The following is a 25950-nucleotide window of genomic DNA, read 5'->3' on the forward strand; positions in this document are numbered from 1 at the left end:
AGAAGCCAGGTATCAGCTTCAACAACATGGCTGATTGTCCCACCAGTCTGTGTAAATAGGTGTCTCCGGTCGTCAGCTTTAAATGTGGTTTAATGGATCACACAGCCACTGGAAACCAGATGAGCCAGAGGGGCCAATTGACCTCTTAACTGTCACCATTTTGATGCAAGTTTTCTGAAGGACATCACATCCTCCTTCAGTAAACATCAGGGCCGCCTGTTCTTCTTTACTTCAACAGTAAAAACCTCTTGAACAACAAAGACGGCAAGAAAAAAACAAGCACTCAAGAATTCGTAGTTACCTACATTTTTTTATTAGAAGTAACTTATTTTACAAGTCATCTGTTGAATACAAACATTGTGAAAAAGTGTTTCTGTACAAAGTTTTTAATCTACTTTTAAACAAGTATAGGAATTAATAACAAAAATAAACTATAACTGCTCTAATAATACAAGACCAAGGAAACTGGCCGCTTCTTCAGTTCCCTGATAATGCTAATAAGAAATACATTTTCTTTTTTTACTTTTTAGTACATACTTTTTAAAACATAAAATTTTCTGAAGCAATCAGAACAACTTCAGATGGACATATTTACAAATAGAAGGAAAATGTCTGAAATGTACAAGTAGCTTTCTTTTTTATTCGCACGCGTGTTTGCACTCGGAAAGAAAGAGGGAAAACTGAGCCGGGACCACGGGGAACAGGGTCCCCGACATCGAGCGGGATTGGTTTTCCCGAGATCCCGGCACATTCACGGAGCGCAGGCAGGGACGACGGGAAAACGTGCTCTTTCAAGAGCCACCAAAGCCTGCCGCTGGGGCTCTCTACAGCTGGGCTCCGGTTAAAAATCTCATTTCAAAAACTCCAGGAAGTGGGAAAAGTGCATTCCGACCAAAACCAAAATGGACAGCCTCAGCCCTTAGCGTGCTGTGCCTGATCAACACAGTAGTTAATAAAATGTCCATTTTAGGAAGTGTGGATGTATTGGAAAATCACTGCAGCGCCTCTCTGTGAACACGAACTCTCGATTTGCCTTCAGCTACAGAAGCAACGTGAGTGCAAAAGCCCTCAAACAACAGATGTTGGAAAGTCTGGAGGCTGAAAGATCTGATCCAGAGGTTTTATAAAACAGGCAGCTGTGGGACCTGCTGGCTCAGCAGTGGCGATCAACTCAATGGCAGTGAGATGCTTGGTTAATATCTATTTCTGATTTCATTCTGCAGCACCTGGGGTCCCGGTTTCCAGTGCAGCTCTCGGGGCATGTCTGTGTGTGTGTGTGTGTGTGACGCTTGCTTGGTCTTCACATTTCAAAGCTGCCCCTGGGGGTGTAGGGTGGGGGAGAGGGAAGGGTCGCTAGTTACGGGACTGTAGTAAAATAGAACCAAACAAGTTTTAATTTTGGGCCAAGCAGCTTGCTTTCAGTTAAGACCTTGCTGGTGTTCTCCATACCATTTATATATATATATAATATATATGTAGAATATACATGTGTAGGTGCATATTATATATACACACACAATCAGCTACTTTTAAACATGTGAACCAGAGAAGTGCTTCTCATCTTGAGAGGCACGATCACCAGCACAAACACTTCAGGGAAGGAAAGGAGGCCGCACACATCTGGACAGCAGTCTGGAACAGCGAGGTCCACTCTCGTCCGAGACGGCAGAGAGAGCAGACACCTGGCATGGCAGCTATAAAGGAATGTTTGTCTTCTTTCTTTTTCTTCTTCTTACAAAAAAAAACACACACACACAAAAAGGTCCTACTGAATACAGATCTATACAGAAAAACTATTTCAATTTAGTCTCCAGGTCCAATAATGTCCCGAGACATTTCCCCGAACCCGGAACAAAGCCTTTCCATGTTTCGAATCAACCCCACGACCAATTCCGTTAACCCTTTACAGGTCCCATGAAGGACAGGAGAGCTCAGGAGGAGAAACACATGCACTGCTCATAGCCTTCCCAGGGGGCAGTGCTCCGCCCCCCCACGGTACCTTGTGATTGGCTGGGCAGGACGGCTTCATTAAAAATGCCAAAGGAGAGGGGGGGGGGGGTGGCGGTACTGCATGGCAGCATCTGCTCCGCCCAGACTCAGACACCTCTGAGCCAGCCCTGCACTTGCATATGTAGAGCTACTACCGATACAGCGCGAGCGCCATACACCATTCCATAAACCGCCTCTGTACAGAGTGACATGGCCGTAGCAGCCTACACACAGCCCCCCTCGCGCCTCCCTGCCTCCTGTCACACCGGCCCTCTGACCCGCGTGTGTCCCATCACTGGTGTGGGGGGAGAACGAGGGACGCAGTTCTCGTCCAGGCAGTGGCCGTACTCTCTTACCGAGAGCCAGCAGCCCTGATTAACCAGCTCAGTTCTACGCCCCAGCAGTCCGGGACTGTCAAAGTTGTGGAAGCGCTCAAGGCTGAGCCGGGATTTCCCAGGCGTGGAGCTGTGCGAGCGAAGAGGCCGGAGCCGGGACTGAGCGCGAGCCCTGCGGCGGGGCAGGAATGTAGCAGCTGTGGAAACGAGCTTCTTCAGCTATTGGTCCCCACGGAAGCAGCAGGAATCCACGGAGATCCCAGGAACCCGCACTCGTACAGCAGCATGCAAGTCAGGAAGGGCGCAGCTCAACGACAAGGGCAGTGACCAGCGGGGCGGCTGAAGCTACCGGTTTTCTTGGGGAGTTTTTTGTTTTTGTTTTGGAGGCTCGTCCCCCTTTGGAAGGGGGCCAGGTCGGAGGTCGGAGCTCTCCGAGAGCGAGCCTGTCCGGCCGCGGGGAGTGGCGGCGGGTGTGGGTGCAGCCTCGGACCCGGGACGTCCCCGAGACGGCTAAACGGATGGCGGTATTTCGGGATGGGGGAAGTCGGCAGTGCCGGACTCGGCCTGCGTGCGTACTTCTGAAAAACACGTCCTTTAAGAACCTCAGCCCTCCAAACTCCTCAAGCCCCGCTATAAATATATCTCTATATGTACACTTTACGTCCTACGATCGGAATTATATTACTGACTTCAGCTTTATTCTCTTCAGTTCTCCAGGAAGTGCTCAGGGGTGGGGAACGCCCAGCCTGTCCCACAGGCAACAAGGAAAGGAGAAAGCAGGCAGCCGTTTGGAAAAAGTCTCCATAGGTGACTTTCGTGTGTGGGGCCATTACTGTTAAAGCCCAAACATTATTAGGGGGGACATGGGGCGCCCCACAGTGTCCTGTGTCCGACGTCGAGATCCAATCCGCACGACACCTCTCCCTCTCCGAATGTACGGATTCGCTCACCCAGTCGACCCGTGCTTCAGCGGCGCAGGTGAGGGGCGCTGGGGGGGGTTCAGCCAAAAGGCAGTGACTCCTTCCGAATTCTGGACACTCGGCGGAGGGCGAGAGGAAAAGCACAGGGCGCCACAGCCGAGACCTCGGGTTCAAGACAACGAGAGCAGGAGCAGGCAGGAGAGAGGGGGGGCCAGGCCGGACAGGCCCAGCAGAACACAGACAATAAATAAAAAAAAAGGCAAATGAAAGACTTCCTTCAAGAGTTCTCTTCCGGCTTGTGAAAGTTCATCTTCTTCTTTAGCAGGAGAACGTAACCCAGTCTTTGAAATTCAAGACTTTCTCCTTCATGTAATGGTCGCCCATCCCCGCGCGGTCCCGAGGGTCCGTCAGCGACACAGTGAGTCGTACTTCATTAAAGGTGCCCTCTCTGTCTTCTCCAGACAGCGCGCCTCTCGCTTCACTCTTCCCTCTCTCTCTCTCTCTCGACCCGCAGCCAGCACCGAAAATCAGCGAATCCGGACCCGGAGCCCCGCGGACGGGCTGGATGTGAAGGGAACAGGGACAGTCCGAGGCCCTGCAGAGAGAGGGATGGAGCGCTCCCTGCAGGGGGAGGCGAGAATCCGCCCGTGTTCCTCTTCACGCGAACACCTGCATCTTGCCCCCTTGCTCTTGGATGTGGGGGATCTGGGTCTGGGTGGTACCCACGATGGCCGGGCTCGGGGTGGACTCGGACCAGTCGGACACGGAGTGGGGGGACGGGCTGGACCAGGGCTCGGGGGACTCTGGGGAGGGGGTCAGGTAGGGGTGCTCGCTCTGGAGGTGGAGGTAATGCTTGGGGGTGGCGTCCAGGGCCGAGGTGTAGCTGTGCTGGGATGGGGGTGTAGGGTAGTCCTCCAGGGCCGGGTTGCCAGCACCGGAGGCCTGCGGTTGCGGCTGGGGTGCCGGAGGCTGCTGTTGCTGGGGCAGCGGTTGCTGGAGAGGCGGTTGCTGGGGCAGCGGTTGCTGGGGAAGTGGCTGCTGGGGAGGCGGCTGCTGGGGAGGCGGTTGCTGGGGAGGCGGCTGCTGGGGAGGCGGCTGCTGGCTGAAGAAGGGGGCCTGGGGAGGACCAGGGGGAGCCTGCTGCTGGGGCTCGGGGGGAGTGGATGATCCCCCCATTCTGGCCAGGCTCTGCTGGGTGGCCAGGACTTGGCTGTGCAGCTGCTGTTGGGCAGTAAGCTGCTGGTTCTGCTGCTCCGCCACTGTTTGCATCTTGACCGGGCTGAGGCTCTGCTGTGGAGAAGACACTTGCTGTTGGTGCTGCTGCTGCTGTTGCTGCACCAGGGCCTGCGATCCGTGGAACATGCGCTGCTGGTGCTGCAGCAGGAGCCCGTGCTGCTGCTGCAGGATGGCCTGCTGGCTCTGAGCGTGCATGCCCGCCTGCGTGCTGATGGGGTGCACGAGGTTGATGACCTGCTGGCCGCACTGGGAGCTGGCGGGGAGGCGGGCGTGCCAGTCGAAGGGGATGCTGACGGGGCTCACCATGCCCAGGTTGAGGCCCAGCTGGCCGGAGTTGAGGACGTAGCTGGGGGGCCCGGGGTTGGCGTTGACCGAAGACATGGAGACGCGCCCCTGCATGGGGTTCATGGAGAGAAGGGCGTTCTGGCTGGGGCCCTCCCCGATGTCACTGAGCTGCGCCAGGGAGACGGCAAAGGGCCCGTCCATGAGGCTGTGCACCAGAGGGGTGGACGGCACGGACATGGAGGAGGCCGGGTGGAACATGCCAGGGGAGGGCATGGTGGCGGGGGAGGCGGGGTTGGTCACGTAGCCGGCGTTGCTGGCCCCACCGCGGGGGGAGTCCAGCGAGTCGACGGGCGACAGGGTGACGGAGCTCTCCAGCAGGGCGCTCTGCATGTCCAGCGTCAGCTTCTTGCTCCTGGCCTTGGCCGAATCCTTCGCCAGGCCCGAGATGTGTTGCTGCTGTTGGCCGCCGCCCATCCCGGCTCCCTTGGCGCTGGGCCGCCTCGACTTCTTGCCCTGCGGGGTCTGCTTCAGGCCGGGGATGAAGGTCCCAGGGGGGCACATGAGCGGGGAAAGCGTGTGCCCCCCTGCCATGTGGTGCCCGGGCGCGGCGTGCCCCTGCGGGCTGCGCACGGTGTTGTACTCGTCCAGCAGCTGCACGATGTCGTGGTGCATCCTGTCCTGCGCGATGTCTCTGGGCAGCCGGTCCATGTGGTCGGTGATCTCCCGGTTGGCGAAGTGATCCAGCAGGATCTTGGCGGCTTCGCAGCTGCCCTCCCGCGCTGCCAGGAACAGGGGGGTCTCCTCCTGGAGTGGACAGGGAGAGGAGAAACTGAGTGAGCCCACCCTGGGGTCCCGTTTCACCCGTTAATTTAGCAGGACCCAGACGTCTTGGGCTTTTATATATACAATAACCGGAGTACGGTTTCTGTCATCTGTAAATGTCCTCCGAAAGAAAAAACTTCCAAGATAGAAAGCATTTGCCAAGCCGGAGCTTAAAAACACAGTAATATATTGGCAAACTCCAAAACACTTTCAAACATTTTAAGAATTGTGTATCATATTGGTTTAATATTGGCTGTCCAACACCCTGAACTGGGCCAGGATGTCTAATGTCTCATACTCTGAACTGGACCGTGCTGTGTAACACCCTGAACTGGGCCAGGGTGGGGCTGGGATGCGTCACCTTGAGGTCCTGCATGTCCTTGTTCGCTCCGTTCTTCAACAGGGCCACGGTGGCCTCCACATTGTTAACAGCTGCAGCCCAGTGCAGAGCGGACTTGCCTGCAACACAGACACACAGACACCCCTTCAATAACCAGAAGAGCACATAGACACCCCTTCAATAACCAGAAGAGCACACAGACACCCCTTCAATAACCAGAAGAGCACACAGACACCCCTTCAATAACCAGAAGAGCACACAGACACACACAGATAGGCACAATCACGGTGCCAATCAGGACAGGTTGAATGGCATCTGTTTGCCCCTGTGCATCAGCCTGGCCAAGCAGTGAAGAGCTCTGCAGTCAGCACGAGCTGAAGTCATCACTCTGGGCCTGGAGAGACAGGCGATCGTCCCAGCGCTCCAGAGCAACGTCCGGAGGAGCTACCGGCCCCGTACCGCGCTGCCCCCACTCACCCAGCTCATCCACGGCGTTGACGTCCGCGTGGCAGGCGATCAGCTCCTCCACCATCCCCTCCACCGCCAGCCGCGCCGCCAGGATCAGGGCCGTCGAGCCGTCGTACATCCGAGCATCCAGGTCCGTGGCTCGGGTCCGGATCAGGATCTGAGGGCGGACAGAGAGACAGCGAAGGGGGGAGTCCCGTCAGTCCGTGGGAAGAGCACTGCCTCTAGAAATCGGTCACACACAGGGCAACAGGAAGCCTGCAGGACCGAGTACAATCCGTAAGGAGGTTCATCAAGACAGGATGTGACCGGTTCCAATTGTGATGGATTTATTCCTCTTCTGAGCGCCCGGGGAGCGCGGGACTCACCTGGAAGACGCCCTGCGCGTCGGCGGCCACCGCGGCGTGCAGCGGCGTGCGGCCCGTGTTGTCCTGCGCGTTGGCGTCCGCGCCGGCGTCCAGCAGCCTCTTGGCGGCGTCGGCGCGGGCGTAGCGGGCGGCCAGGTGCAGCGCGGTCTCCCCGGTGCGGTCGGTCTGCGCAGCCAGGCTGGCGCCCTGGTAGATGAGGTCGGAGATGATGTTGGCCGACGACTCCTCGCCCTCCTCTTCCTCGGCCACGGCCGTCTCCAGGCCCCCGCCGCAGAAGGAGGCCAGCATGAGCGGGGTGAAGCCGTCTGCGCGGACAAAGGCGAGTTGCTCAGAAAAACGGGCTCTACCCTCTACCGGTGCTACCTGCCCTCACGTCCACTGGCTGGTCAGGCGCAGGCTCAGCCCTACCTGGCCCTCGGACGTTGACGTCCATGCAGTCGCTGTCGAATTCTCCCTGAGGGGGCGTCAGGGCCATGGAGGGGGGCATGCGGATGTCTGCGGCAGCGAGGTGATGCTGCGTCCACTGGCGGCAGTCCACCGCGTCCTCACTGTCCGACAGGGCGTTGGGCTCCTCCACCTGGGACACAACGCACACACACACGGCAGTCAGACACTGCATTCAGGTGGCGTTGGACGGGAGGGTGAGACTCCAGGGGGCTGCAGGTTCAAGTCCTGCACGTTGCTGTACAAAGGGGTACTGGCTCTGATCACAGGGGGCTGAGGATTTAACTGCCAAGCACTACAGTGTCCCTGCTCGCCTCTTCTGGTGGAGAAGGGCCGCTGTGGAGAATACTCATTTGAATTTGCTGGGGTTCTGTCCAGTTTTTATAGCACGCCCATCTGCTCAGTTACCTTGAGCCTCTTGGCCTCTGGGCAGTCTGGGTCCAGCCACTGGTCACTGTGGTCACCCAGGAGGCTCTCCTCCACCGTCTTGGGCATGTGTCTGCAAGGAAAGACGAAAACCAGCTTAGACCAGCTGGCAACATCCCAGCAAGTGCCCCCCTCCCCCCCGAGGGAGACCTGGTCTCTTTGGTTCAGACTCCCAATGCACAGCTCCAAGATCCACGGCAGGTTTTACCAGCAGCAGAGCGTTGTGCCACACGTGCCACAGAACACCAGGAGGCACGACGCACTCTTTCACATCAACTGCCTTTGCAGTACTTCTCAAAATCAGCTATCAGACTGTACATCTTCCACGCCTGCTATCGTCTCACACGTGGTGACGTAGCCGGCTGCTGGTAAAAGCTGGAGGCGATCCGACAGCTCTGCCCTGCGGGGCTGGGGCTCTGTCCTTACTTCATGCCCAGCGCGTCCTGGCCCACGGGCTCCCGCCGGTTCTTGTTGCTGCTCGTCTCCTTCTTGAGGAAGAAGCCCTCGGGGAACCAGAGCGTGCTGTGCTCCCGCTTGCGCCTGGCGATCAGCATCCCCACCACCAGGATGACCAGGAGGAACAGCCCCGCCACGCCCACCAGGGGCAGGAGCTTACTCCATTCCACCTCGTTCTGAGGCACCTTCTTACCTGGAGAGGAAGACAGGGAGTCAGTACAATCCTACATTTTGTTTTAGTTAGGTTTCTCCCTTTCAATTTGCGGTCGTCGATGATAGGTTCTCTACTGAAACCTCCCAATGTGGAATGGCCGATTGCTAATCAGCTGCAGCCCTCCCCTCAGAGAGTGCATGCTCCCCTCTGCCACGCCCCCCTGGATGCACTGCGAGCTCCACAGCCCGTGATCCACTAGTCTCCCGGGCCGGGAGAGGGCTACTTACTCTGGACCTGCTTGATGGGGTAGGGGAACCGCAGCCTGTCCACAGTGTGCAAAGCCCCAAGGTAATCGGCCGCGATCTCCGCCGTCGGGAAGCAGTTGTCCGATCCCTCGGCGCACAGCCGGTTGTCGATCTCCAGTTCCACAATGGAGCTGCGTGACACGGACCAGGAGAGAGGCGTACACCATGAGCTCAAACGCCTGGATTGTCATTGGATCACGTGCTACTTTTCCTGGTGACGACCCCACCATCCGAGAGCCGATCCCGGAAGCCCAGGGAGGGACAGAGGGGCTCTCATTCTCTGGACAGGACGCCAGTCCAACCCAGGATTGAGGACAGCTCGTCCCTGGGAGGTGGGAAGAAACCGGAGCACCTGGCACCAGCCCATGGGGGGAACGAGCAAATTTCACACAGACAGGCAGAAATTGAACCCATGTCCCTGGAACGGTGAAGCAGCCGTGCCGAAAACTCCACCACTATGACGCCCCTGCAGTCTAACTCTAAAACTTATTATGACATTATCCTCTAACACGGATCGGATTCCGATCCTAATCGTATTAAAAACATCTGCTTATAGAATTAGCACAGCTTTATTCCGCCATTATTAAATCAGCTGGGTTCCTGCATCAGTCTCGTGTGGTATTATTCTGCACATTGTCATGTCAACAGTGTGCAACAGTGGTTAGCAACCTCACGGGAATAGAGCCATAGGTTCAATTAACCCCTGGTGGGTTAACTGGCTTTTGGCCCTGCTGCGAACATGTGTTTCTGAGTCTGTTTGTACCCTGCGATGGACTGGCATCCGACGCGGAAGCTCACCCTATGACCTCGCGCTCCGACCCCAGCTCCCGGCGCTGCCGGCGGCTGCTCTGGCCGTAGTAGGGCTGGATCATGATGTTCCCGTCGTCGTCTAGCCGGAAGCGCAGCGCGGTGCGCAGGATGGTGCTGAGGTTCTGCAGGAAGCGGGTGCTGGTGCGCAGGAGCTCCTCGGGGGTGATGAGCACCACGATGACCAGCACGCCGTCCGCCAGGTTCTCGGGCACGCCGCCCGCGCAGTCCAGCCCGTCCCAGCCGCACTCCTCCGTGTTGCAGCCCTGGTCGCAGCGGCCGTCCGCGTAGTGGTCGACGCAGTACTTCTCGTAGATGGGGCTGGGGGAGACGGGGAGGGGTGAGTCCGGGAGGGGCTTCAGGAAGCACAGGAAGGAAGAGGACACCGGACTGAGGGCGGGCCGGCACTCACTTGCAGATCTTGTCCCTGGCCTTGCAGTCGAAGTTGTCGTAGAGGCACTCGGCGGTGTTGCACCTCTCGTCGCACTGGCTGTTGTTGAAGAGCCGCCAGCACTCGGGGTGCGGGCAGCGCCCCCAGGGGTTCACCGTCAGCGAGCAGTCGCCCCCGTCCCACTGGCAGGAGTGCAGGTTGCACTCGGCGTCGCACACGCCGTCGTCGGCCTTGCCCGCGCAGTCAGCCCGCGGGCAGGGGGGCTCGGCGGCGGGGGGCGCCGGCGCCAGCCTCCCCCCGCCCTCGCAGCGCTTGCCCTGCGTGCCGGGCGGACAGGAGCACTGGAAGAAGGGGAAGGAGCTGACGTCTCTGCAGGACCCCCCCTGCAGGCAGGGCTTGGCGGCGCAGCCCGCCGGCTCCCGGCGCTGGCAGTCGGGCCCGGCGAAGCCCAGCGGGCAGTGGCAGCGCGGGCCCTGGGGCGTGGTCATGCACGTCCCGCCGTTGTGGCAGAACAGGTCCCGGCAGAAGGCCCCGTTCAGGCAGGGCTGGGAGCCACAGGTGCCCGACTCCCTCTGGCACTGTCGGCCTGCGGGGAAGAGCACAGAGCAGCTGACGTCAAGCACGGCCAGGATCTCAGCCACTGCTGGTACTGCCCACTCCTCCTTCACGTCCTCCTTGCTGGAGAGATCGGGCTCGGACAGAACCACACGGGACTCCTGTGCGGGACAGCAGGGGATCCCCATCCTGATCCCGGAGGCCCCAACACCTCAATTAACTAATTAAATAACCAAGTTGCCTGATATTTTTCTCGCTCCAAGGAATTTACTCTTACTTATGAAACATGCTGGTTAAAAGGCGACCGCCCACACGTTCCATAGCCGAGCGCGGTCAAACGGCTTCAATTAATGGCATTATTGAGTCGCTTGTGGGTTCAATGGTGTAACGGAGCTCATCTCAGCTGGAACGAACACGTGCCGGCGTTCGGGACTCCAGGACCAGGACTGGGAAGCCCTGGGACAGCCAACACCTGCCTGCCCCAGGTAAGAAACGAGGAAAGGGCTATCCCAGGCGCGGGTACCGGGTCCGGGTGCACTGTCCAGCATCTTTATCGCAGCCAGTTACTGGCCGATCCAGAGCGGCAGCAGCACTGGAAACAGCAGAGGAGGAGGAAGAGGCTCTTACCGGTGAAGCCCGGCTTGCAGACACACTGGTAGTCGTTGGGCAGCTGGATGCAGTCCAGGGCGTTGGCGGAGATGCAGGGGCTGGAGCGGCACTCGTTGATGTCGCCCTCGCAGCGCTCGCCCGTGTACCCGGGGGGGCAGCTGCAGCGGTAGCCCCCGACCCTGTCCACGCAGGTCCCGTTGTTCAGGCACTTCGGCCCCCAGCCGTCCGGAGCCGGAGCGCAGTCGTCCACGTTGATCTCGCATAGCACGCCTGCGGGGGGCCGGAAGACAGGGTGAGCCACGCCCTCGGGGCCTCTCCGCGGGCGGGGCGTCTCCGGAGAGCCGCGGTACTCACCCAGCGTGCCGGGGGGGCACGAGCAGATGTAGTGCCCAACCAGGTCGATGCAGGTGCCGCCGTTCTGGCAGGGACGAGACTGGCACTCGTCGATCTCCGACTCGCAGTTCACCCCCTCGTACCCTGGCAAACACTGGAGAGAGGGCACAACCACAGACCAGGGTGAGACGCCAGCGCCAGGGCGGGAGAGGACATGCATTGAGGATGGAAATCGGGAATCATGTCACGCAGAGGGTTGTGGGAGGAGGGAGCAAACTCCCCAGCCGAAATCCAGGGATCCTTATAGATAACGCTGAATAGGACCCTCGGATCAATCACTCCCATCATCTGCAGCACTTCCTGTGTTTCTAATTTTATTTCATGCTGCAGTTTTTCCAGTTTTTCACTCCCAGGGCGTTAGCTTTCATCTCTGTGCTTTAAGCTGTTACCAGGGGGACACGTCACTGAACTAAAGACATGGGCAGACTGACTACCAGCCACGCCACAAAACCCTCTTAATTCTGAGTCTTTATAGAACAATAAACCATACTCATGTATCTCTTCGTGTTTTTGAGTTTAGCTCTGTACATCTTCCTGAGAGAGGCTCACCTCGCAGGTGTAGCCGCCCAGGTAGCTCGTGCAGGTGGCGCCGCGGCGGCAGGGCCTGTCCAGGCAGAAGTCCACCTGGCTCTCGCAGTAGCTGCCGGTGTAGGCCTTGGGGCACTTGCAGTAGTGCGTGCTGCCCACGTTCACACAGTGGCCCTCGTTCTGGCACAGCTGGTCCGAGCTCAGGCCTGGGGAGGGCGGGAGAGAGGGGGGTGTAAAGACTCCACACTCTGGGAGAGACTAGCGCTCTGAAACACCCGAGCACAACAATACAGCTCTGGGGGCAAATCATAATCATAATCCTATAACTTATAAATACATTTTATTTATGGAAACACCTCTCCAAACCTAAGGATAAGGTACATAATGACAGAAAGCCAATCAAAATAAACAAAATAACACACAAGACAAGCTGTACCACAACCAGACATAGGCCCCAGTAAAAAGGTGAGCTTTGAGTTGTGAGTTTAAACCCAATCAGAGGATGTATCTCTCGGAGAGTCTGAGGAAGGGCATCCCACAGTACTGGAGCAGTGAGAGAAAAGGGCCGGCCACCAGCAGTCTGAGATTTACTCCCAGAGACACTGAGCAGGGGACCAGCCTCAACCGAGCCTACAGGAAGGGTATGAACATGGAGATGTCTGATGGGGCCAGATTACTCAGAAACAAGAGCTCACACTGCATATGGGACTTCATACGCAACCAATGAGGAGATTCAAAGGTGTGCACGAGCGAGTCCTCGTTCCGGAGAGCGACACCGGCAGGGGAAGAGCTCCGTACCTCTCTGCTTGGCCGCGGCCTCGCAGGACACCCCCGGGATGTCGCAGTAGCGGCCCGACCAGCCGGCGGGACAGACGCAGCTGAGGCTGGAGTCCTGCTGCTGGCAGCGGCCCCCGTTCTTGCACGGAGACGAGCGGCACAAGTCCACAGCGACCTGCGGGGACACCGGACACACGCGGCGAGGGTGAGGTGCTGTACCGGGACTCACTGCCCTGGAGTCTGGCACCAAGGCGGGGACTGGTCCTCCCTTCCACTCTATTCTACTCCATTCCACAATTTCCAGCCAACCAGAAGCATATTCACATAATTGACACTTAATTGCCTAATTAGGTTTCAATTTCTTGACTGATTAACTGTTTATTTGGATCATGCAAGGAGTCATGCAATTTCTTTTTGGGGATTTAATTTAATTGCTCTTTGATTTTAATTACTTTAACTTGGCCGTTAAAAGCTGGATAACGGGGCCGTGCTTCTTAACGTTCATCAAGGGAACAAACGCTTGCAAGTTAGCCGGAGCGAAAGAGCGGAAGGTGTGGGGTTTCGGGGTCTCTCTGACCTGGCAGCGAGCGCCGGTGTACCCCCGTGGGCAGACACAGCGGTAGGACCCCAGGCCGTCCACGCAGGTGCCCGCGTTCAGGCAGGGCCGCGAGTCGCACTCGTTCAGCTCGTGCTGGCAGTTGGAGCCGGTGAAGCCGGGCAGGCAGGTGCAGGAGTAGCTGTTGATCCGGTCGATGCAGGTACCCCCGTTAAAGCAGGAGCTGAGGGAACAGCACAAAAGCAGGACGTCCATTAGCTGCACCGCAGACAGACCGAGAGCCTCCCTGGGGCCGAGGACCACTTTCAACAGCTTCACGAACATAACACCGCAGGCAACAGCCATCAGAAATTCAACACGTCGTCATAGGACAGGCCAAGGTGAAAGAGCACGTCTCCAACTCCGTTTTAAAAGTCGCCCATGGTGTCGCATCATTCCCCAGCCGGGACGCAAAGCAGCTGGGAGCAAGAGGCACCCAGGGATCGCTGCGGACTTCCTCGGACACGTAGGAAGAGCACAGCTGCAGTCTGCTGCTGAGCCACTGAATCCAAGACTTAGAATTCAGGTCTGGGTCTGGACTAGTAGAATGCTAGAACTAGAATTTTAGAGTTTGATCATGGACTAGTAGAATCCTAGAACTAGAATTTTAGAGTTTGATCATGGACTAGTAGAATCCTAGAACTAGAATTTCAGAGTTTGATCATGGACTAGTAGAATCCTAGGACTAAAGTATTAAAAATGACTCTGAACTTCACTGGCAGCCAATGCAATGGCACCAAGAGTGGAGCAGTGAGCTCAGTGCCCTGCAGTCTTGAAGCCAGCGGGCACCCCTCGGGCGTCTAGCCGTGATCCTGGAGAGTCCAGGGGGTCTTCTGATGTTCCCGCCAGCTGAGCCCAAGGAACGTGTCTCACACAACAGACCCGGCCGCTCACCTCTCCGTGCAGTCGGGGACGTTGGTCTCGCAGTGGATGCCAGTGAAGCCCGGCCTGCAGCTGCAGGTGTAGCTGTTGACGTAGTCGGTGCAGGTGCCCCCGTTGCGGCAGGGGCTGCTCTGGCACTCGTTGACCTCGGCCTGGCAGCGGGGGCCGGTGAAGCCCGCCATGCAGCTGCAGCGGAAGGAGTTCACCCCGTCCGTGCAGGAGCCGCCGTTCAGGCAGGGGTCTGCGGGGGGGAGGGGCAGGGAGGAGAGGCGTTAACTCTTCCGCTCTGCTCTCCGGCCGCGCGATCCCAGGCCCGGCGGGCGGAGAGGCGCGAGCGGGCGGCACTCACTGGGCGCGCAGTTGTCCACGTCGGTCTCGCAGTTGGCGCCGGTGAAGCCCGGCCGGCAGGAGCACAGGTACCCTCCCTGGGTGTCGGAGCAGGTGCCCCAGTTCCTGCAGGGGCTGGACGCGCACTCGTTGACGTCGATGTTGCAGCGCTCGCCTGCGACAGCAGGGGGGGACAGTGAGCGGAGAGGGAAGAGGAAGGAGAGAGGGTCAGAGAGGAGCGCGGGGACGACGCCGGAGTACCGGAGTGAACGTGCAGTGGCTGCGGATCAGACGCCCGCAGCGGGGACACACGGCCCGGCATGCACACGAAAAACCACGGTAAAACCACAGAACTACCGTGTTCCGCAACAACTTGTTGAAAGAGAGGGGCCGAGAGACCCCGCTGAAACGAGCGAGCGCGGCACGGAGGAAGGGAGCAAGGGAGACGCGGTACAGCCAGAATCCTGACCAGGTCTAGTGTTCACATTACTCCTATCCTGGAGTCCTTGCACTGGCTTCTGGTCAAATACCATGTAGACTTTAAAATCCTCATGCTCACCTATAAGGCTCTGCATGGCTTGGCACCTCAGTACCTGTCTGAACTATTATCGCCCTACTCCCCACCTCGCAACCTCCGCTCTTCAAATTCTGCCCTCCTTACTGTCCCCCAAGCCAGTCTACATTGTATGGGTGACAGGGCCTTCTCCTGCTATGCCCCCAAGCTCTGGAACTCTCTGCCCAAGGATATCGGAGAGTCACCTTCTCTAAACTCTTTCAAATCCAGACTCAAAACCCTCTTCTTCAGAAAAGCCTTTACATAACTGGTTCCATTCTTCACCCCTCTGCTTTTTTTAGAACCACCATCCACGGTCTCCTGTGTATATTGTAATTGTGTTTTATCTTGTGTATTCCTCTTATTTATTGTTGTTGTCATCCTGTAAAGCACTCTGAGAAGCCACCTTTAAAGGCGCTATATAAAATAAAGTTTATTATTATTATTTTTACCTTCCCAGCCCGGCTGGCAGGCGCAGGAGAAGCTGCGGTAGTCGGCGCTGTGTTTGCACACCCCTCTGTTCTCGCACGGGTTGGGCGAGCAAGGCGTCAGCACCTCCGCACAGGTGCGTCCTGCGGACAGAGAGCAGCGGTCAGCCGGCACAGGCAGCGAGGGAGCCTCACCCACACTCCAGCTCCGAGCTCCGAGCTCCAGCCCGAGATTCCAACAGCCTTGCGGATCTTTTCGGATCCAGAAACCCTGCTTCTTGATGGTTTTCCCAACGTGAAAGTGACGTCGCTCGAGCCCCGACCCCTCCCCTCTGCCGCTGATCCCGAATTTCTCCTGTCCCGCCCCATGATGCAATCTGAGCCAGTGAGGCAGCCGCCCTCTCAGAGACATGCCTCATATCCGTGAATCTCATCTCATGGATCAACCATCCAGGACACAGGGCGCAGGCGTTCCTGCCAGGGGTGCCAGCGGGAGGCTCACCTGTGTAGGGCAGCTCGCACAGGCAGGTGAACATGCCCACGCCGTCCACGCAGGTGCCCTGGTTCAGACAGGGGCCGGAGGCGCAGTCGTTGATGTTGGTCTGACACAGCGTACCTGCGGGCAAACACCGGCACGTGGGCTCAGCCAGTGGCTGGGAAAGGCTCTCTTGCATCCGCTCCAGCCCCCCCAACCCCACCCGCCTCATCCTCGTCCGCCCCTTCCTCCTCCTCTTCCTCTTCCTCACCTCGAAACCCGTCCCGGCACCTGCAGCTGAAGCCGTTGACCAGGTCGATGCAGCTGGCGCCGTTCTGGCAGGGGTTCGACTGGCACTCGTTCCGGTCCAGGTCGCAGTTCTTGCCCACCCAGCCCGGCTCGCAGTCGCACCTGTACCTGCGTGGGGGGGACACGGAGCAGGGAGAGGCGGGGTCACGGGGCAGCCGGTGTCGGGGGGGGACCAGCCCCGCAGCCCCAGACCTCGCTGGCCTGACCCGCGGGGACACACGGAGATTGGGAACGAGACGCGAGACTCAGGCCTACAAAGCGGGGGGAGAGGGTTTCATATTTCTGGGAAGGAACGCGTCTCCGGACCACCCAGCCAGGCCGCTGCAGCCGAGCGGGATCCCGGTGAGCTTGTGGGATCGGGGTGAGCCGAGCTGGCTGGTTTGTGGTCCGGCTGAGACCTCGCTTCATCAAGGAACCGACGCCTGATTTCACGAGGAAGTTCCCACACTCGGGGGGCCCCCTGCATCTACAAGCCCCCCCCCGGCCCGGGCTTGGGCTGGGGCTCCTTACCCGTTGACGTCGTCCCGGCACGTCCCGCGGACACAGGGGCTGCTGCTGCACTCGTCCACCTCCGAGTAACACAGCAGGTCGTGGAAGCCCTCTGGACACAGGCACCGGAAGCCGTTCTCCTCGTCCACGCACGTGCCCCCGTTGCGGCACGGGTTCGAGGCGCACTCGTCGATCTCCACGTTGCACAGCGGACCTGCAGAGGGAGGTGACCACGGAGAGAAGGGGGGGGGTGAGAGGTCTTGGGCGGCAGGGGTCGCCAGGGATGGGAGAGGACCACAGCAGATGGGTTTCTCCTCACCTGTGAACCCCGGCTTGCAGACGCAGTCGTAGCGGTTGATCCGGTCCACACAGATGCCGTAGTCGCAGGGGTTGCTGGCACAGTCGTCGTAATTGATCTCGCAGTTCGGGCCTGGAGAGGACAGCAGCGCGTCAGTCCCACGGGGCGGGGCAGCAGTCCCACACTTCGCATCACCACGAGAAACGGGGGCTCCGTGGAGAGGCGAGGGCAAAGGGGTGAGGGCAGGCAGGCAGGCAGCAGAGGGGCAGAGGGGCAAAGGGGCAAAGGGGCAAAGGGGTGAGGGCGGGCAGGCAGCAGAGGGGCAGAGGGGCAAAGGGGCAAAGGGGCAAAGGGGCAAAGGGGTGAGGGCAGGCAGGCAGCAGAGGGGCAGAGGGGCAAAGGGGCAAAGGGGCAAAGGGGTGAGGGCAGGCAGGCAGCAGAGGGGCAGAGGGGCAAAGGGGCAAAGGGGTGAGGGCAGGCAGGCAGCAGAGGGGCAAAGGGGTGAGGGCAGGCAGGCAGCAGAGAGGTGAGGGCAGGCAGGCAGCAGAGGGGCAGAGAGGAGAGGGCAGGCAGGAAGGCGGGCTGTGTGCACTCACCGGACGTGCCAGGCTGGCAGTGGCACAGGTACCCGTTCACCACATCCACGCACTTGCCCCCGTGCTGGCAGGGGCTGCTGTGGCACTCGTTGACCTGGTTCTCGCAGCGGTATCCCACGTAGCCCGGCTCGCACAGGCAGGTGTAGCTGGCGATGCCGTCCACGCAGGTGCCGTGGTGGCAGGGGTCCGGCCTGCAGTCGTCCACGTTGACGTCGCACAGGGTGCCCTTGAAGCCTGGGGGGTACAGGAGGCGGGGGAGTCAGTACAGCAGCCATGCCGAAGAGTCTCTCCCAGTTCCAGCACCAAAGGACCACGCACAGTCCTTTCGAGCTTCCACGTTCGTCTCGCGAGCCGCCAGGAAGCGACGGGAATCCGAACGGAAAGGGGGCCGGAGACACTTCCTGGCCACAGGACCGCGGGGGATCTGCGGGGGACGGACGCTGGCCCAGATGAGCGAACAGACCCCGGCTGAGGTAAGCGAGCGACGTCATCCCGTACATCGAAGGGGACGGCACAAAGGGGGGCTCTGGGCTGACAAAGCCGGCCTGAGTAACGGTATTCATTCCTGCTGGAGCCCATGGCGTGAGACGGGCGCTATCAAGTGAGACCCCCGCGAAACCCCCCCCACACCCAATCAAAACCTCCTGGGGTCCCAAGTTAAGGGGGGTGGGGGGTCCTTGGTGTTAAAAGAGCAGGGCCCCCCACCCCCCTCGGAAGATATTCTACAAGCTGCGACCACAATGCCCCTGGCCTGTCCAATAGGCGAGCGAGCTGGAGGTGTCCCAGCTCTCTGAATACTAAGCAGGGCCCTGGACACACAATACTGCTTTATCTCCGCAGCTCGAGAGCCTGCTGCCGCCGCGCTGGCTGCCCTCTCCATTAAAAAGGGGTTTCCTTTAAAAAGAAGGCACCCATTTCTCCCTGGGTGCTGCACATAGGAGCTATTCCACTCCCCCAACCCTCCCCCTGAACAAATCTCAACTACTACCTCCTGGCTTAACAGGAAAACAGCCAGCATGCTGCTTCACAACCCCCCTCCCCCCATCGCCCGAGGACGGAAACGCAGCGTGGCCCCAGCAGGGCAGTGTCTAGCGCCGCTCTTGTGGGCAGCGGCGCTCTGGGGGTTCGGCTGCCGTTTGCCTCGAGCCCAGCAGTCGGCGGAGTGAGCTTTGCGGGAGGAATAAAGAGACAAGCTGGGCAGATCTGTTGGCCTGGGAGAAGAAGAAGGGTTTCGGAGTCTGTCACTGTCGAGGGGCTTCGTGCAGAGGCGGCCCCTGGGCTGCAGGGGGCAGCAGAGGCCTCGGTAACGATCTCCACGGTGAGAAGTTCTGTGTGGCGCGCAGTGCTGGCACGTCTAGCTTTTCGATTTTTTTTGCAGTGCTCTTTGTGACTCCCGGCCCCTTTTTAATGATTTATTCACAAAGTGAATCACAACTTCTTGTTTAATGGTTTATTCACAAAATAAACTCTCTAATATTACTTCCTGTACAAATGTCCATCGTGTTAGATTCCTCCACTTACAAATGTTAATTATGTTAGATTAAAAAATAATAATAATTCTAATTAGATTTCCATTAGAATCCATAATGCTGAACACTACAAAAGTGGTGTGATTTTCATTCCTGTTCAATAATGCCTTGAAAATAAACTCTTAAGCTTATTGTGACTTTCCTGAGACTCTTCTCTGATCGGACATGGGAGCAGATTTTTTCCCAGTCTGTGAGGATAAAACCACGATGAAGTGGACAAACTCCCACCTTAACAGTCCATGTCTTTACATGTTTTGTTTTCTGGGGGAACGGAGAAGCCCGAGTGCAGTGCTGCTGGCTGCCCCCTGGCTCCCAGATCCCCCGCCCTGCACCCCAGATGACACTCTCGGACAGGGGAGCCCCCCAGATGTGGCACCCGGCCTCTCCTGCTCTGGCCTGCCCCAGCTGGCACAGCGCGGCTCCCGGCAGCCGGAGCCCGGCCCAACACAGCGCCCGCGGGTCCCCCCACCCCAGGCTCACCTTCGGTGCAGCGACACTCGTAGCCGTTCGGCCGGTCGATGCACTTGGCGCCGTTCTGGCAGGGCGTGCTGGCGCACTCGTCGATGTCGATCTGGCACGTCGACCCCGTGAACCCTGGGCGTGGAGCGAGAAACGAGACGCAGACGATTAAATGAGAGAAAGGGAAAGGGATCACAGACCAGAGACGGGGGTGCTGTCCCCCTGGGGGGGTGTACAGTGGAATAGTGGGATATTGCGATACTGAATGAATTGAACGATACCAAAACCAGCACTTCCATCGTTTATCTTGGAATAAGATTTGATATCACGGTGCAGACTGAAAGTACGGCACATGGAACACCTTATCTTGGGCTCCTCGGCTGCAACGCCTATTTTTCATTCCCCTAATTGATGCAGAACTCAGTGACTTCCCAGCGGTCCTGGACGGGCGAGTATCACTTTCGGAGCAACGGAGTTCAGTCGCTGGGGGGCGCTCTCTCAATTCGAAACGGCTGCACTGACTGACCCGTCCGGGTCTTCCCACTACCACCCCTGCTTCGGCAAGCTCTTAAAAGAGCACAGGGGTGGCCAAACGTGACTGACGCCCGGAATATTCCGCTCCCTCCTCGCTGATAGTGCGGACCGCCGGGAGCCGGGCACTGGAGCAGCGCCGGGCAGGGACTGCGGGCGGCCGAGAGGCCTCAGCGAGCGAAGGGCGAGACCAGTGGGGTCGGAGAGGGGCCGGCTGATGTATGGAGACGGCAAGCTGATTGACAATAGATTTGTCCTCCCAATTTTTTTTCCACCCTTTTTCCAAGTCGTTGTCGGCTCCCCTCTGTCCCCCCCACCCCCCCGCCCCCCTCGCCCCTCCTTCCCTGCCCCCCAAAAAAAGTCTGCAGTCTCAATAGCTGTACGCGGAGCAGGGGGCTGTGGTGTGTCTGCCCCAGATGTAAATTGGGAGCTGGAAAAGAATCTCATTAAGAGACTGCTGTTTTCTGTGGCTCCTGTGCACTGCGCGGTGGAGAGAGGCCGGTGGACTGGGAAGGGGGGGGGAGGTGGAGAGGCTGGTGAGGACACAATGGGGTCTTTGTGCAGGCAGGGAGATAGACGGCCTTGAGGCCCTGCCTGTCAGCGCTGCTCCACCAGGGACAGCCTTCAAAGGACCCCAGAGAGGGCTGCTGCACCCTGACCCCCTTCTAACCCCTGGGAAAGCGACACCGGGGCTGAGAGGGAGATGGGGGGCGGCCCAGCTCGCGCTAGAGGTGCCATGCACTCCTGCCCCGCCACGGGTACGAGGGCATCCGGCAGCACTCTGAGCCACACGCAGCCCACTGCTACCCTTCCAAGATCTTATCCTCTTCGCAAGAAGCCAGTCGCATCCAAGGCTGAAATCCCCAAACCATCAAGCAGCTCCCCACTCGCCGAGAAGCGCAATCTCTCAACCTGCCTCCTGCCAGCGGGGAGGCTCGTCTGCTCGTCTGCGGCCCAGAGGAAATCGGATGGAGAGGGGCTGCAGGGGGAGCAGGACAGCGGAGAGGGAGCGGCAGGCGCCGTTTACCTGGCAGGCAGGTGCAGTTGAAGCCGTTGACCATGTCCTTGCACAGCCCGTCGTTAACGCAGGGGTTGCTCTCGCACTCGTCGATGTCCACCTCGCAGTACGTCCCCGTGTAGCCTGTGTGTGTGTGGAGGAGGGCACAGACACATCCAGTTGGCACCTGGTGCTCTCTCTCCCCCCAGCCTGTCCCCCCACCCGCCCCTGCTACTAGCGGGCTCGACGCAACACCAGGCACAAAACAGAGCAGGCTCAAACACACAGCCCGCTGGCACCCAGCACACTCCACAACACCAGGCACAAAACAGAGCAGGCTCAAACACACAGCCCGCTGGCACCCAGCACACTCCACAACACCAGGCACAAAACAGAGCAGGCTCAAACACGTAGCCCTCTGGCATCCAGCACACCACACAACACCAAGCACAAAACAGAGCAGGTTCAAACACACATCCCGCTGGCACCCAGCACACTCCACAACACCATTCCCAAATCCCCTCACTCAAAAAGCAACACAGCACCAAGCACAAAATGGATGACGTGAGGTGAAACAGACAGAGCTCTTTGTAACTCGAAGAGCTTTGGCTCAAATCCTGTTTGGGACATAACCCAGCTTTCCTGTGGGGGGGGCAGTGGTTACAGTTCTGGACTCTGGCCCAGGGGGTTGTGGGTTCAGATCCTAGCTGGCACACTGCTGTGCTACCCTTGAGCAAGGCTCCTCACTCAGAATTACTCCCATACGCATGCTGTATAGATGCGTGCTCCCTCTGCGACGAGAAGCTTTGTTCAACTGCCTTAGCTGGTGACAGTAAAGGACTGTAAAATAGGAGGAGCCCCTGCTTCATGTTCAGTCACTTCTTTTTCATCACAGACCTCTCCAATGCACGAGGCTAACCTCAGCATGATTCACGCAGAGACCACCAGGCAAACGAGCTGTGGCGGGCTTGCATGTAGGGGGGTGCTCATTGAGGGGGCTTCTAAGTACAGCAGAACCAGGCGAGGGGTTTGAGGGATACCCCCGACAACCCTCTGTCCCGGATCTTCACCAGAGCCTCTCGGATCAGGCCAGCTGGCACTGCACGGGCCTTGGCAGGTCCGGAACAGGGCCTGGGTTCAGAAATTCAGCACAGTGTCGAACGGCCAGGGCACAGGCTATAAAAGGGGGGTTTTCAGAGGGCAGGCGGCGTCTGCACCTTCAGCCTGGGGTCTGGTAAAAGCCGAAATTAATGATGGGAATGGACGAGCGCTCTATATGGGGCACAGTGATAAACACAGAGAGCTCCCATTGTGCTGTGCTCTATTCCCACTACTTCAAACCCTATTAGCATTCCACGCACACTGCCTCTCAATCGAGAGAGAGCAGGTCTGCAGGCCTATAGACCCCAGACACACACAGTTTCTCCCAGACCCCTCCCCCCAGCCCAACGTATAGGGCTCTCAATGAAAGCTTTGAGTCGGGGCTCCCTGCCGACGGCACCGCAGCCATTGTCCGCTGTCCAAGAGTCCTCCCTCCCGCACCCCTGCGCTGTACCCACTCCGGCAGAACAAATGCGCTGCTTTCTAAAACGCTCCCAGAGGTGCGCAAACGAGCACCAGGCTCCGCGGTTGCTCGCCGTAACGCTGCACATCTGGCGTGAGAAGTGCTCTTGACGTCTGCTGCAGTCACAGAGCGCGCGGCGGCAGGAAGAGGTGCAGATCGCACCGACGGCACTAGCCCAGCTCCTCCCCTGCTCCTGGGCTGCGTCTCCGGGCGTGAAAGCTCTGGGACGGGCAGAGAGACTTGGGACTCGGCTGAATCGGTCGGAGTCCACTGCCGAACCTTTCGATTGCTGAATTGCCCCGACCTGCGCAGCCGGGTCTGACGTCTGTCCACGCTGATCTACCCAACACGGGGTAGTGGAAACCCCGGAGCGGCTCGCGCTGCTACGGAACAGGATCCGCGCGTCTCACCTTGCATGCAGATGCAGCTGAACTCCCCGATGCGGTCCAGGCAGGTGGCGTCGTTCTGGCAGGGCATGGACAGGCACTCGTTGATGTCGATCTCGCAGCGCGGGCCGGTGTAGCCGTTCCCACACTGGCACTGGAAGGAGCCCACTGTGTTCACGCACTTGCCGAAGTGCTCGCAGGGGTTGGCGCCTGGAAGAAAAACCGCGGGAAGAGCTCAGGACCCAACCGCCCCTCCTCCGCGGCCCCAGTCCTAGGAAAACCTACGTGACGTCGGGAGCACTGGCTGCTTCTCCAAAGGCAGGGAGCTGCAGCCCCACCACTGCCTGCCGCCCAGCCCAGCCCCGAGAGAGAGTCAGCTTGCCACTGGTCACCGAGCCGAGCCCCTCATCACCCCCCGTCCCCTTGAGAGGCCTGTCCTCCGCTTCTGAGGGGGACAGTCCTGAAGAGCTGGCTGGGGTCCGACAGCAGCGTCCCACCTTGACGGACCAGGGCTGCGATTTCCAGGCTTTCTGGACTGCGGAAGAATGTGCACCGAACTGGGTGCAGGGTTCATGACTGTGGACTCGGAACCAGAAGCTTTGTGGGTTCAACTTCCAGGCGAGACACTGCAGTTGGACCCCTGAGCAAAGAACTTCACCGACATTGCTCCAGTAATATTTATACACCTGTCCAGCTAAGTGACTATAAAGAAGGGGTGTGTGAAGAGGGGAAGGAGTTACCGATGGAACACTCATCCATATCCTGGTCGCAGGCCCCTCCGAAAAAGCCTGGGGGGCAGGTGCAGATGGCGCGGCCGTTCAGCGGGTTGGTGTCGCACACCGCGCCCTCGTTACAGGGGTTACTGACGCAGGCGTCGTCCAGGTGGCACAGCAGACCTGCGCAGAGGGACAGGGGGCAGCGTCAGCGACAGCAAAAGAAGGATCACCTGCCCGAGCGAGACAAGACCCAGAGGGAGGGAACCCATCCTCTCGGAGGAGCGAGAGTGAGCGAAGTGAAGAGATAGGGACAACGTGGACGGGGAACAGACAGAGGAGGAACAATCACAGGAGAAGGGACACAGGGGAAGGCAGGCAGGCAGGCTGAATGACACTGGGACAGACAGACACAGCACCAGACAGACCGATCCAGGACAGGAAGTGTGACACCGGGACAGATGGGTGGACTGACGGACACTGGGACAGACAGGGGTGGACAGAGAGTAGTGGACAGACACTGGGACAGGGAGACAGACAGAATGGCAGACACTGGCCAGAGACCCAGAGACAGACAGACGGGAGTGGACAGACAAGACACTGGGACAGGGAGACAGACCCAGAGACAGACAGACAGACGGGAGAGGACAGACAGACACTGGGACAGATCGATTGACTGTCAGACACTGGGACAGACAGACCCAGTGAGACGGACCCAGAGACAGACAGACACTAGGACAGACACACAGACCCAGAGACAGACAGACGGGAGTGGACAGACAGACACTGGGCCAGACAAGAGGTGCAGGCTGTACCTGTCTTGCCCACAGGGCACTCGCAGTAGAAGGAGGCCACGCGGTCGTGGCAGGTGGCGCCGTTGAAGCAGACGGCGGTGGCGCAGTCGTCGATGTTCTCGCTGCAGTCCTCGCCCGTCCAGCCATTGACGCAGACGCAGGTGTGCCCCCCGATGGTGTTGAAGCAGGTGCCCCCGTTGTGGCAGGCGTTGGGCTGCATGAGGCACTCGTTCACATCCTCCGCGCAGTACTGCCCTGCAAACACAGGCAGCACCCCGTCAGGGTGTCTGCTCCGGACCAGAACCACCAGCGGTCCAACAAAACCAGACTGTCCCGACGCGTGACCTGTTCTGTCCTGCAAGGTTCTGGGACCATCAGCCTCTCCCTCTGCACACAACACAGCGAGGATAGCAGAAGCACCAGACAGAACATCTCATGCCCATATGGGCAGCTTTTCAGAGTTCTGCTTCTAAAAGCCTTTTTAACAAGTCTTACAGAGAGGGGAAGGGAGGCCAGCAGTAATTTGGAAAATCCCTCTTAACTAGCAGAATATTTCAGAGGACATAGGCTTACATTTCGGCATTCGTGATCCTGGACCCTGCAGATTTTTTTAATCTATGGTGCTTCCATGCTCGAAACCCGAGAAATGTGGCTTTTTGTCAAGGCCGAGCACATCAAGAGCTCCCTGCAGGCGCGCGCGCTCCGAGATGGAACTGGACACAAGGTCCGGCCGGAAAGAGGTCGGGAGTACCTGTCCACTCTGGCGGGCACTGGCAGTTGTAGGTGTTGACCCCATCCACACAGATCCCTCCGTTCATACACTTGTGGCCCGGACAGTCGTCGACATTCACTTCGCAGTTATGCCCCTCGAACCCTGGGTCGAGGAGAGCGGGAGATGGAGGAAGAGAGAAGGCGAGGGAGAGAAGGGGAAAAATCTTAACATCTGGTACAACGCACGCCCCAAAACAAAAATAACAGCGGCACAATGGCGCCACGACCAGGACAGCGGATCTCCTGACGGAGAAGTACTCAGCCAGGGGACCCCTCATTCAGGGATCACCCCCAGATACAGCCCTGCCAAAGACAGGGAGGAGCAGTAAAGGCTGCATCCCCAGTAACTGGACACAAGACACCCGTTTTAAAAATTCAGATTAGCAAGCCGATAGGGCAAGGACGCATCGGTTGGAAAATGTCAACAATGCACCTCTCGGGTCCTTCCCTTCCCCGCAAATCTAACAGGAATCTAACAGGAAGACACTCATCTCTCCCGTCGTCTGCACTGGAGCACTCCGGGCAAGCGCCGGGTCTTCCTGTCGCGCCAGAGCCATGAGAGGGCGGTAATAGAGAGAGGAGGGCCTCTTTCCTGTCCCAAACCCCTTCACTTTCAATTGCTTCCTCCCGCTGCGAGAGCCACTTCCTG

General features: G+C 58.7%; 1 protein-coding gene across 2 annotated transcripts in view; it reads right to left on the minus strand.

Annotated features, from left to right (window-relative positions):
- Positions 1 to 290: 290 nt before the first annotated feature.
- The window catches only part of notch3 (notch receptor 3), a 54966-nt gene continuing 29306 nt past the window's right edge, over positions 291 to 25950 (minus strand). For both annotated transcript variants that reach the window (XM_088603403.1, XM_088603404.1), the window contains 29 exons: positions 25282 to 25404; positions 24552 to 24785; positions 23764 to 23919; positions 23048 to 23233; positions 21104 to 21217; positions 19567 to 19680; positions 17558 to 17791; positions 16983 to 17093; positions 16685 to 16877; positions 16137 to 16282; positions 15893 to 16006; positions 15415 to 15534; positions 14432 to 14584; positions 14095 to 14323; positions 13183 to 13384; positions 12627 to 12780; positions 11850 to 12034; positions 11262 to 11394; positions 10926 to 11177; positions 9765 to 10329; positions 9344 to 9673; positions 8528 to 8676; positions 8057 to 8279; positions 7613 to 7703; positions 7169 to 7337; positions 6761 to 7065; positions 6405 to 6552; positions 5949 to 6046; positions 291 to 5569 (listed from right to left, as the gene is read on the minus strand). In XM_088603403.1, coding sequence (XP_088459529.1) covers positions 3902 to 5569; positions 5949 to 6046; positions 6405 to 6552; positions 6761 to 7065; positions 7169 to 7337; positions 7613 to 7703; positions 8057 to 8279; positions 8528 to 8676; positions 9344 to 9673; positions 9765 to 10329; positions 10926 to 11177; positions 11262 to 11394; positions 11850 to 12034; positions 12627 to 12780; positions 13183 to 13384; positions 14095 to 14323; positions 14432 to 14584; positions 15415 to 15534; positions 15893 to 16006; positions 16137 to 16282; positions 16685 to 16877; positions 16983 to 17093; positions 17558 to 17791; positions 19567 to 19680; positions 21104 to 21217; positions 23048 to 23233; positions 23764 to 23919; positions 24552 to 24785; positions 25282 to 25404 — 6899 coding nt within the window. In that variant the 3' untranslated portion in view covers positions 291 to 3901. The remainder of the gene's footprint in view (positions 5570 to 5948; positions 6047 to 6404; positions 6553 to 6760; positions 7066 to 7168; positions 7338 to 7612; positions 7704 to 8056; positions 8280 to 8527; positions 8677 to 9343; positions 9674 to 9764; positions 10330 to 10925; positions 11178 to 11261; positions 11395 to 11849; positions 12035 to 12626; positions 12781 to 13182; positions 13385 to 14094; positions 14324 to 14431; positions 14585 to 15414; positions 15535 to 15892; positions 16007 to 16136; positions 16283 to 16684; positions 16878 to 16982; positions 17094 to 17557; positions 17792 to 19566; positions 19681 to 21103; positions 21218 to 23047; positions 23234 to 23763; positions 23920 to 24551; positions 24786 to 25281; positions 25405 to 25950) is intronic.

This window comes from Lepisosteus platostomus, chromosome 13, assembly GCF_059453375.1.
Source record: "Lepisosteus platostomus isolate fLepPlt1 chromosome 13, fLepPlt1.hap1, whole genome shotgun sequence".
NCBI lineage: Eukaryota > Metazoa > Chordata > Actinopteri > Semionotiformes > Lepisosteidae > Lepisosteus > Lepisosteus platostomus.